The sequence below is a fragment of the Balaenoptera musculus genome, chromosome 4 (assembly GCF_009873245.2).
Source record: "Balaenoptera musculus isolate JJ_BM4_2016_0621 chromosome 4, mBalMus1.pri.v3, whole genome shotgun sequence".
NCBI classification, from domain to species: Eukaryota; Metazoa; Chordata; class Mammalia; order Artiodactyla; family Balaenopteridae; genus Balaenoptera; species Balaenoptera musculus.
In genome coordinates, this window is record NC_045788.1 from 6,905,513 (window position 1) to 6,917,959 (window position 12,447).

Below are 12,447 nucleotides of genomic sequence, written 5' to 3' on the forward strand. Positions count from 1 at the left end.
GGTGCACAGGATTCTCATTGTGGTGGCTTCTCTTGTTGTGGAGCACGGGCTCTAGGTGCACAGGCTTCAGTAGTTGTGGCACATGGGCTCAGTAGTTGTGGCACGTGGGCTCAATAGTTGTGGTGCACAGGCTTTGTTGCTCTGCGGCATGTGGAATCTTCCTGGACCAGGGCTCTAACCCATGTCCCCTGCATTGGCGGGTGGATTCTTAACCACTGAGCCACCAGGGAAGTCCCTACTCTCTTAATCCTTGATGGTTCTCCCTCTAAGAGGAATTCCGCAGTTAACATTTAACATAATAAAAAACTTTCACCTACCCATCTATATCCATCTGTCTTTATTGTCATCCAGTCATCCCTCATTTATCTAATTGATCCATCCCCCTGCCAACACCTACACATTCATCCATTCACCCAGCTCTCAGCCTCTCTGCTTTTCACTGATTTCCTCCCATCCTCCTCCAGAGACCTAGAACATTCTGTATGGGAAGTTTCTTTCTCTCTGTTTTTTAAAGAGAAACTTATGCTTTGCAGAAATAACTATCAGCTGCCTTGAAATGATAAAGGGGAAATAGATAAGAGGTGCATTGCTGGGAATGAACTGTTATAATCTTTGCTTGGGCAAGGGAAGGGCAGATAAGACCCAAATTAGAATTAAGTGAACAAAGCCAAGTGAGGTTTGGGCCATTCACTGAAGGAGCTTGGCCAGGGGTGACATGTTTGCATATATCAAAAGTTAGGGTGTTGGTGGAAGTACACCCACAATGCAAACACACCCACACTCACTCAGAAATACTTAATACTTTGAGTTTAGCTTGAATTCAGCCACACTCTCATTGTACTGATGACAATAGGACAGCCGATAATTAACCTGTGAACTATGACAGGATTATTTCTGAAAGTTGAATCCCTCAGCATGTTGCAGAGGTCCTATAATTGATGGATCACTAACAATGCTGCACTGTAAAAAAAAGGTATACTTGAATATACGTAGCATCTAATGTTTATATTATACATCAGGATTGTCTTAGATTTGCTAATTGTTCTTACTACTTTTCTTAATTGTGTTAAGTAGTTGAAAGTAACTTTTTAGCATTAGATACATAGGCCAAATTTGAAATACATTCCATTCTTCAAAACACTCCCCCTGGACCTGACAATGACCAATTATTGCTTTTTTTCTCTTTAGGCAGGGAAAGTTCTTCCAATTGGATACAGAGCTGCAAACTGCTTGACTGAAAAACTTCCCAGGGTGAGTGTTTTCAAAATGCATTTGTGTGAACATAAGATAAACAACGCTCAACATTCCTTCTGAGAGTTGCATAAATTTAATGTGGTCAATTTGGATTATTTTTACTGTATTTCGGGGCCTTCTATTGAGTTTGTCCGAGGAAGTGAAAATTCCAGGCTTACAATTTCCAGCTCTACGAAAACTATTGGAGATTCCATTTATTTCAATGGGAAATAGTCATTTATGGTATGCTTCCTAACCTGGATACTTCTTGGTTGTTTTCTAAATATAATTTTTAAAATATGTTGTTTATTTCCATTAAAAAAATTTCAGGATGTTTCATTTTTTGGAGCTGTAGATCCCCAGGTACTGATTAAACTCATGTAATGAAGGGTGTTCATTGATTGGTATAGATCAGTCTTGCTAATATCTAATCGACTGTACTTAATAATTCTATTTTCTTCTCTCCCTGTTGGTAGCTAATGACCCCACCTGAGGCAAAAAAATTTTTCAACTTCAGATATCCACCTGCTGGAGCCGAAAGAGTATTTTACGGCAGAGCAAATGATCCCCAAATTGCACCTTCTTTGACACATGGAATAAGATCTAAAATTTCAACAGCGGTAACTTCTTTTCTATTTTTCCCTGTGCATTATTCACTTACCAAGATGAAAATGCACAAATGAAGCATTAGTGAAATATCTCCTTCCCACTCTTAATCTTGGGCAGTGAAAAAAATCCAAGCAGCAGCAGCCAAGAGGGTGAGTGTAGAAAAGTCGATGGTTTAAGCCACAGACTAATATTCTCCCCTCAGGTAATAAAAGCCAAGCTGCACTTAATTTTCTCACAGTAAAGAGAAGTGCTGTCAATGTTTGTTAAAGCATGGTGAGGACAAAGGCTGGGTGATATTGCTGGAGATGCTAAGAGCACTTGTACATGCATTGTGTGCACGCAGGGTCTCGGTGTTACCTGCTACTGATTGAATGGACAGTCAAGGGTCAGAAGACCTGATCTTATACCTGGAGGGAGCTGGTGGGAAGCACGTGGCTCTTGCGCTTGTCATTCCTACTTTTCTGGAACCTTTGAGTCGAGTAACCAGGGAGTTGCCCTCATAAATTCTTTAGCCCCAATGAAAAGTCATGTTTAGACATGTCTAAGCTGCATAGCCCCAATTCTGATGGTTCATTTGAAGGTGAGCCAAGACAACGATCATGAAATGTTTTCCCACAATCATATTGTCTTCTCCCCAGCTATCGAGTTTCAGACTTTTTTCCTTTTTTTTGGTTGTTACATCTTTGCTTTGTACGATTTCTTTAGGCAAAGGTACTGATCAACCCACAGCCTATTACAACCTTTCAACAGAAAATGAAAGATAAGAAGGAATCAGTATATTTTAGCAATCAACGGGCACCGTTAGGAAAATCTCATGATCAGACGCCAGGATTACCTAAAGGCTTGGATATACTCAATACAACATTTGGGACGGCAGTCATCAGAGGTAGAGAAAATAAAGGGCGGGGAAGGAGTGATAAAATGTCTTCTTAGAAAATGGGATTAAATATCCTGTTGGGATTTATTTAGTGCTGGTGTAAATGTTGATTCAAGAATGAAAGATGGTAATCATAGCAAGAAAGTTACTCTCAGACCCAGAAACCTTAGAGTTGATGTATGTCAAGGCCGTAAGAGTTCAGGGTTTGGAGAGGAGATTCAGGGAGCAGAGTAGAGATGGTGTAAAGGCAGGAAAGAGACTCAGGGAAGTTGATGTTGGGACCAGCTGTGAGGGCTGCTATCTCTTTCCCCTGGACATCTATTTGTGTGTTTTATTTCCACCAAAGCCTCTAATGTGTTCATAACTCTTAATTCTTTAAAAAATTTTTTTTGTATTGAAGTATAGTTGATGTACAATGTGTAAATTTCTGCTGTACAGCAAAGTGACTCAGTAATACACATATATAGATACTTTTTTGTATTCTTCTCCATGATGGTTTATCTCAGGATATTAAATATAGTTCCCTGTGCTATACAGTAGGACCATATTGTTTATCCATTCTATATATACCAGTTTGCATCTGCTAGCCCCAAACTCCCCATCCATCCCTCCTCCACCTCCGCTCCCCCTTGGCAACCACCAGTTTGTTCTCTAGGTATGTGCATAACTCTTTACGAAATTCTGTTTCATACAAAGACCACAAAACAGATAAGTTAGGTAAATGCTGTGTACAACACTCATTCATGAAGATCCATGATGTGTACACTTGCTTATTAACCGAACAGGCAGTATCAGAGCAGATTCCCCTCTCATCTTGAGAGGGAGTGGAGCAATCTTTCAACAAACGACTTAGAATAGAATTGGTCACAGGCCATTTTTTCTTCTGCAGCCCCAGCGTCCTGCCACGTTGTTGGGTGCTTTCCCTTTACATCTTCTCACATTTAGTCTTTTCTGGTCTCTTACCCTCTCCTTCCAGGGATCTTATTACAGGAAAACTCAAATTCCATCTTTTTTTCATCCTGCAGAGGAATTCGCTTCTTTCTTTGTCTTTCTGCAACCACTGAGGCTCTGCTCCAGGAACTTATCTTTTTTTCACCAAAATGTCCATTAGATTATTTTCCTTAACATAGTAACATCCGTTCTGGAGATAAATTATGCCTTTCTTTTGGAATGCAAAATGTGCAGTTGTACTTTAGTTTATCAGATCTAAAGTTAAAACCTGCTAAAATTTGAAACATGAAAAATGTATTTTAGAACAGATAAAATATCTTTTTTTTTCTTTTAAATAGGATTAAAAATTGTATTTAAGTACACCGGGCATTACAGAATTACAGTAATTATATCATAACCGCCATCAAGGATTACTTCATTTAATATGGAAAGTACTGTCTAGGTGTGCCTCATTTAAATATGTAATAGAAAGAATGTTCCAAAATGTGTATATGTGTATTAATAGGTGTAATGGTTCCCACGTCAAAAAGAAGCACTGCTTTACAGGATTATTCTGAGTAGGGCTACCTTCTGATATTCTTAACTGTTTACAGACCCCACTTCTTGGCAGAAAGTCCAAAAGAAAACATCTTAATGTATGTTGTTAGGCTGAAAGAGAAGAGTGAAATTGTAAATGGAATTATATTTGAAAATCATTACATGAAACAATAAAAACAAAATAATTCGCTGTATTTAAAACCAGGGACCACCAGTCCTGGGAAAGCAGCTGTTCAACAAAGATCTTCTAGCTCTAGGTTTGGGAGCAGTAAGAAGAAGAATTTCTTTCTGATTCCAGAGATTTCCCTGGCACTTTGGGCTACTTTGACGATAGATATTCACATCTAAACAGATTCAGGGTGTGTGCTGTTGTCTATAGCTGCCAAAATTTGCATCAAGGCTTCCCTACAGTGCATCAGGGTTTCTGAAACTGACTTGTGATTCAAATTTGCCTAGATCATCTTGGGAAGTCTGGAGCAAACTAAAATAAAAAGTATCCTGAGATCCTCAAAATTGGGAATTTAACTGGGCTTGGCATATAGCTCAGGACAACCAAAGTGGTTAACCAGTATGGAGTTCTTCAGAATTCTAGGGATTGAATCTGTTCAAGTGGGATCCTTAAGACAGTGATGCCTGGGCTATTCCTGTCTTTGGTGATAAATCTCTATGTATGTTGGCTTTTTACCCATGTAGCTTATGTAGTTAGCATACCAGTTTGTCATTTGCTCTAGTCAACTTAAATATGCTATAAAGAGCTCAAAAATGCCTTAAAACTGATTTCATTAATTCTTCCTTCAGAATTATCTGCTAGAGAGGTGGTGAATCACCAAATCCTATCAAGAAGTATTTGAAGAAGGACAGGCAGGACACGATCTGTATATTGTATCTCACAATGATTATTATGCAGGTAAGTCTCCTCCAGTGTAAAATGGGCCTGAGAATATGAGACTCAGATTTGTGAAGAGGAATAAGGGAGATGATGTGCTTAAAGTTAAAATGTCTGGCATATAATAGGTGATCAATAAATAATAACTTATTACTTATAAGGTTATAAACCCCGATACACTTATGTATTTTGTGTGTAAAATGTAGAAAGATATGTTTCATTAAAATGAAAAAAATAGCTAAGTAAGATTAAATGTTGGGTAGTCTAATCTTGTTTATTATTCAAATAGTAGGATTATTCTAAGTGCTTCGCTTTACATGAGGAATATTAGATAATGGTCAAGCGCAGAAATTTTCGAGTCAGATCAAGTTCAAGCTAGCTTGTCCATTATTATCTTTTAGACCTTGAATATTTTACTTATCACCATCTATTTTAAATTTCTTAAATAGGGATAATAATGTTGCGAGGATGAAGTGAGTGCCTGCAAAATGCCAAGCATGGTGCCTGGAACATAGTGAGGGCTCAGTAACTATTATCATTATTATTATTATTATTATTATTATTATTATTATTAAGTGATCTTGACTAAAAGCCTTATTACTAGAATTATTCTATAGCATAACTAAAAGGCATTGGATGTTTAAGTGCTGTCAACTACAACTTAATTGTTGACGTGTGGGTGTTAAGTAGAATCTTGATCTAACAGAGGATTGACAATTAGACTCTGATACCTGTCCTGAGAAAGCCGATGGCCTGTGCATGATTCACGAACTAATCTGCGTTAGTTAGAAGCAAAACTAGCCCTTCACTGCAGCACATGACCCCTCTCTCCGTCTTTATTTCTTTACTTTTCTCCTCCACCGCCCCTTCACATCATACTCCTTCTGGGGCTTGTCTGCTATGCCCACTGCTCTCCGGCTGGAGTCAGCCATTCCCTTCTCCCATGACCAGTCTCTGCTGGTTCCTTACACTGCCCGGTACACCCCGGTCCTGAGATCATCTCCATCCTCCCACGGCTGCTTCCACCCCGCGCTTTTTCACAACCTTGACAAGGCTTCTCTCCGTGTCTCCTCTGTCGCCACTTCCTTGGCTCTGTCCCTCCCTTTCTTCTTCTTTAATATTATTTATTTTATTTTATTTATTTTTGGCTGAGTTGGGTCTTTGTTGCTGCGCGTGGGCTTCCTTTAGTTGTGGTGTGCGGGGGCTACTCTTCGTTGCAGTGCGTGGGCTTCTCATTGCGGTGGCTTCTCTTGTTGTGGAGCACGGGCTCTAGGCACATGGGCTTCAGTAGCTGTGGCACGCGGGCTCAGTGGTTGTGGCTCGCGGGCTCTAGAGCGCAGGCTCGGTAGTTGTGGCGCACAGGCTTAGCTGCTCTGTGGCATCTTCCCGGACCAGGGCTGGAACCCGTGTCTCCTTCACTGGCAGGCAGATTCTTAACCACTGCGCCACCAGGGAAGTCCCCTCTCTTTCTTCTTTTCCTCCTTTTAGTCTTCCTTTTCTTTATTCCTCCTTCCCTCCATTCCTCTCTGTGAAATATTTTATTCGTTTTTGGAAAAGTTAGCATCGATAGCACAATCTAATCCAATGCCATTTGATTGTTTTAAGAAAGAACGATTTCAATGACTATGTATATAGATGCCCTTTACATGCATTAGCACTTGGAGGAAAATTTGGAGGGAAAATGAGTGTAGTTTTAAAATTAATTATTTATTTATTATATTTAAAATTTATTTATTTCTTTATTTATATTGGATATAGTTGATTTTACAATGTTGTGTTAGTTTCTGGTGTACAGCAAAGTGATTCAGTTATACATATGTGCATTCTTTTCCATTATGGTTTATCACAGGATATTGAATATAGTTCCCTGTGCTGTACAATAGGACCTTGTTGTTTATCCATTCTATATATAGTAGTTTGCATCTGCTAGTCCGAAACTCCCAGTCCAATTTTTTTTTTTAATATTTAGAAGACTCTAATGGACTATCACATGACTGAAATTACTTTCATTTGCTGATTTTTAAAGAAGTTTCACTAGCCTCTTGAAAAGGAATAGACTCCAATCCTTTAAATATTTATTTTTTACTTTTTCCCTTTAATGAAAGCACTATTTTTTATTATAAAAATGTAATTGTAGAGAATGTAAATATCATGGAAAAATGAAGAGAAAGTAAATGTAACCTTGAAATCCCATTAGCCAGAGATAACTACATTTGATATATTGAACATCTTTCTAACCCCCATCCACGGAGCTATCTTCAGTTAAATGTGACAATAATCTCCATGCTTTTGGAGAACCTGCTATATGCATTTAAAATTTTTTACTTGAAATAGTATGTCAAGGGCATCATTCAATAACAACCTCTTTTAAATACACTTAATTTAAATTATTACTAAAGTAATAGATATTTTCTTTTAAAAAATGCAGATTGTATAGAAATATATGAAATGCAAAGAAAATCTCCCACAATTCCCATCTGCCATAGGTGATACTTTCATATATGTTTTTCTTTGCTCATTCATATATGAGTGTATGTGTGTGTTTTGCAACCTACTGTACACACTTTTTTTTCCCTTTTGCTTCCCCCCACTCCCCACATATGAAATTTCTTGGTTGTCTTTTCAGGTCAGTTATCAATATTGTATTTTTCAGGATTACAAAAATGTATTGTTTATATATCTTTGTGAATGTGATTTGTTTCCATAGGATACATTCCTAGATTTCTGAGCATCTGAAAATTTCACTCTTAGAGCCAAACTCTCCACCTGAATAGCTGCCCCAGTTTGCCCTCACAGGCACAGTGTATGAGAATGTCCATTTCCCTGCATCCTCCCCAATGGCGAGCTTTGCCAATCTTCTTTATTTTTGCTTAACTGAGAGTCGAATTATGACTGTGCGCTATTGTCTTTGCTTACATTATTTGGGTTACTGGTGAGGCTGAATATCTTTTCTCCATCATTTTATAACCTTTGAGCTGATCTCTAGTTTCAGGCTTACTTTCTTATCTACAAATAGAAAACTAATACCACATCATGACTTGAAAAAAGCACAGTACTAGATCTTAAAAATAAAGACCTCCCTGTTGGGTTCTCAGCCCTCTATCACCCTTTGAATGTCTCTAATATGAGATAAGTGATTATAACGAAATGTGAAGGTTGTAACACAAATCTCAGTGAGAGCAAGTATAAAACACCAATCTCTCAAATCTTAGCATAGCTTAAAGCACCACTGGGGTCACAAAGCCCTGCAGTACCTCCCCTGATCTTCAGGATTTCTTTAACATTGATGGGGCCTGAATTTTTCATCAGTTATATGTCTTTCTCCTACATCATTTTTCTACTTACTTTCCAAATATTAACACAAGGAACCCTTGTTCCACCAGTCTCCCAGCTCACATGGGAGAATGCCTCTCTCATCTGTAGCCAAATGTGTGCAGTTTCCTGCGCTGTGACAGTTCCATTCTTTTTCCCACTCTCATTTTCATTGTCAATGAGAACATCATGCGCTTCTTGCACAAAGTTGTGTTGCTTAAGTCAGAAGTCTTCCCTTTTCTTTTCTTAGGAGAAGCAAAGCACCGAAAGTATAACCCATCAAGTTTTCATAGATTTAACTTGTATGGGATCCCAACACCACATTTTAATGATGGACGAAACATGGCAAAAACTTTACATTGGCTTCACGAACTACAAATGTAAGTTTAAGTATGTTGTGTCTTGGAACAAGTGTTAGATATATGGCATATGGACTTAAAAGTTTATTACGTTTATTTTTTGAAGAGGTAATGCAGTGACATGGTTCAAACATAAAAGTAATAGAAAAAGATACACAGTGATATGTCTTCTAAACTGTCCAGTTCCCCCAGAGATAACCATGATACTGTCTTTTGTTGTTGTTGTTGGGTTTTTTTTCTGTTTGATTTTTTGTTTGTTTTTGACCACGTGGCTTGCAGGATCTTAGTTCCCCCAGCAGGTATAGAACCTAGGCCCCCTGCAATGGAAGTGCAGACTCCTAACCACTGGACTGCCATGGAATTCCCTGTGTGTGTGTGTTTGTGATTCTAAAGTTATTTCATGTCTTTTCAGCAGATTGGAAGACATACATGAATGTTTTTAATCTATGGGATCAACCCTACTATGTTTCTTAAAGATAGTGGGCTTTCAAGTCTCTACAAAGACAATCATGTCACATATAATTGACCTGTCATTTATCATTCAGCTTTGTTTAATAGTTATTTGGGCACCTGAACATCTGACTTAACTCTCACAAACTGTGACCTTTTTACACCTGCATTCTACATTTTGACTACTTTCCTAAGAAATTAAAATAAGGTTCCTTAGTTTTTCATTCCCTGTCTTATATCTTATATCTAAGCCAACAAACAAAATAAAAACCTATATTTCCTACTATGTTTAAAAAATCAGAATATTGAAAATACTGAGGTACTGGGTTGAATGGTGGCCCCCAAAGATGTCCATGTTCTAATTCCCAAAACCTATGAAGGTTATATTATATGGGAAAAGGGTCTTCGTAAATGCAATTAAGTTAAAGATCTTGAGATGAAGATATCATTCTGTATGATCTGGGTGGGCCCTAAATCCAATGACAAGTGTCCTTATAAGGGAAAGGCAGAGGGAGGTTTGAGACAGAAAAGCAGAAGACATTCAGAGGAGAAGAAGGTGATGTGAAGATGGAGGAGGCTGGAATTATGTGACAGCAAGCTAAGGAAGGCCAAAAAAAAAAAAAAAAAAAAAAATGCCAACAGCCTCCAGATGTTGGAAGAAGCAATGAACAGATTCTCCTCTAGAGCCGTTGGAGGGAATGCAGCCTTGCTGTCACCTTGATCTCAGACTTCTGGTCTCTAGAACTGCGAGAGAATACATTTCTATTGTTTTAAGCCACAAGTTCATGGTCATTTTTCTAGCACCCACAGGAAACGAATATACTGGGCTTGCATTTCTATATATCAATGGTGGGAGTGGATTTGCTTTGTTCTCTGCCTTCTTTATTTTTTTATTTTTATTTTTTTAGTTTATAACTTTTTTTAAATTAATTTTTATTGGAGTATAGTTGATTTACAATGTGTTGGGACTTCCCTGGCCGTCCACTCCAAGCTTCCACTGCAGGGGTTGTGGGTTCGATCCCTGGTCAGGGAACTGAGATCCCACATGACGCATAGTGTGACCAAAAACAAAAACAAAAAAAACAAAAAATAAAACAAAACAAATACAATGTTGCATTACTTTCTTCTGTACAGCAAAGTGAATCAGTCATACATGTACATCTATCCACTCTTTTTAAGATTCTTTTCCCATATAGGTCATTACAGTGTATTGAGTAGAGTTCCCTGTGCTCTACAGTAGGTCCTTGTTGTTTATCTATTTTATATACAGTAGTGTGTATAAGTCAATCCCAATCTTCCAATTTATCCCTCTCCCCCATTTCCCCTTGGTAACCATAAGTTTGTTTTCTACATCTGTGATGTCATTTCTGTTTTGTAAATAAGTTCATTTGTACCATTTTTTACGCCCTCTGCCTTCTTTAAAGGATACACTGACCCTCCAAGTTTCCATAGACCCCAGGGGTGCACACAGAATTTGCATATTCCCATAGGCACCCACCTACCTCGCTCATTTGCCTGTCTGGTCGCTGAAATAACAGTTCCTAGTTATAGAGGCCAAATGCTTAGTACTTTATATATGATTAATTTAATCCTACCAACACCTCTGTGAGGTAGTACTATAATTTTTTTGGGGGGGGGTTTGGAAAAGTTTATTCACTGAACCTATCTATGAAACAGAAACAAAATCAGGGACACAGAGAATAGGCTGGTGGTTGCCAAGGGGGCGAGAGGGTGGGAGAGGGTAGGATTGGGAGTTTAGGATTAGCAGATGCAAACTGGTATATACAGAATGGATAAACAACAGGGTCCCACTGTACAGCACAGGGAACTATATTCAACTTCCTGTGATAAACCATCATGGAAAAGAATATGAGAAAGAATGTATATATATGCATAACTGAGTCACTTTGCTATACAGCAAACTAACAACACTGTAATTCAACTATACTTCAGGTGTACTATAAGTTTTAGCCTTTCCATTTTACAGATGAAGAAACTGAAGTACAGAGAAGTGAAATCATTTGCCCAATATCATGCAGTTGAGAAATACTAGGGGTAGGGACGAAACCCTGGCAGTGTGTCTCCAGGGGCTGCCTTTAACCACTACACCAGGGGTATAGGCACTGGATTCTGTGATCACAGGCCTGAAATTTTGATTTCCATTCTTCTCCCACTCCCTTATTATATGAGTTTCTGATACTTGAATTATTGAAAACAATAATGTTAAAACACAAACACAGAAGAAATTCTTTCAATATTATACTAAACCCGTATGAGATAGTTTTTCTTTAGGGTATAGAAGAAGAGCTTATAAAACAAATATTCATTAATTTATCACTATTAAAGTTGTTAAAACATACATAAAGGAAAACATGAAGAAATGATTTAAGTATTTCACTAGATATTTATAATTAAATATAACATAGAAATTAATACTTAAAAGAAGGTGACAAATATGGTTTATCCACTTCTGAAAGCATAGAAATATTAAACCTACTATCCATTTCTTAAAGATATGAAATAAACATATTCACAAGGTGGTCCTTAAGAAGGTCCTAAGAGCAGAGCTTTTGGGTCCTTAACAAGCACATATTTATCAATGATTTGGGATAGTCATAGAAAAACACACTGAATTTATAAAAGCAGGCCATATGCAGGATGCATGTCCCACCAACTTGTCTCTACCCACAAGGAAACATCATTTATGGAACACTGTTTTATTTGATCATTCTTTCTGTATTTCAAAACTTAGTTGGAAAATTATTGCTGAAATGATAGATTCTTCATTCCCTTGATTTGTTGTATTTCAAAAAGGACTCACTACTTCATTCTTCAGTGTGATTTCTATTATAAACTTGGAGTTAAGTATATTCGTTTACATCTCTTTTTTTGTTCCTATTTTCTTTTTTTGTCTTTATTTTTTAATTGAAGAATAGTTGATTTACAATGTTCTGTTAGTTTCAGGTGTACAACAAAGTGATTTATTTATTCATATATATATAAATTTAATCTTTTTCAGATTCTTTTCCATTCTAAGTTATTAGAAGATATGCAGTATAGTTCCCTGTGCTATACAGGGACTACTGTATAGCACAGGGCCTACTGTATAGCACAGGGAACTATATTCCCTGTTATATATATTGGTTATCTATTTTATATATAGTAGTGTGTATCTGTTAATCTCAAACTCCTAATTTATCCCTCCCCCACCTTCCCCTTTGGTAACCATTAGG

General features: G+C 37.6%; 1 protein-coding gene across 1 annotated transcript in view; it reads left to right on the forward strand.

Moving 5' to 3' along the window:
- EFHB (EF-hand domain family member B) overlaps positions 1 to 12,447 on the forward strand; it is a 47,878-nt gene that overhangs the window by 13,358 nt on the left and 22,073 nt on the right. Inside the window, 6 exon segments of the mRNA XM_036851081.1 lie at positions 1,189 to 1,251; positions 1,710 to 1,853; positions 2,548 to 2,728; positions 5,006 to 5,030; positions 5,032 to 5,114; positions 8,656 to 8,785. Of these exon segments, the coding sequence (XP_036706976.1) occupies positions 1,189 to 1,251; positions 1,710 to 1,853; positions 2,548 to 2,728; positions 5,006 to 5,030; positions 5,032 to 5,114; positions 8,656 to 8,785 (626 nt within the window).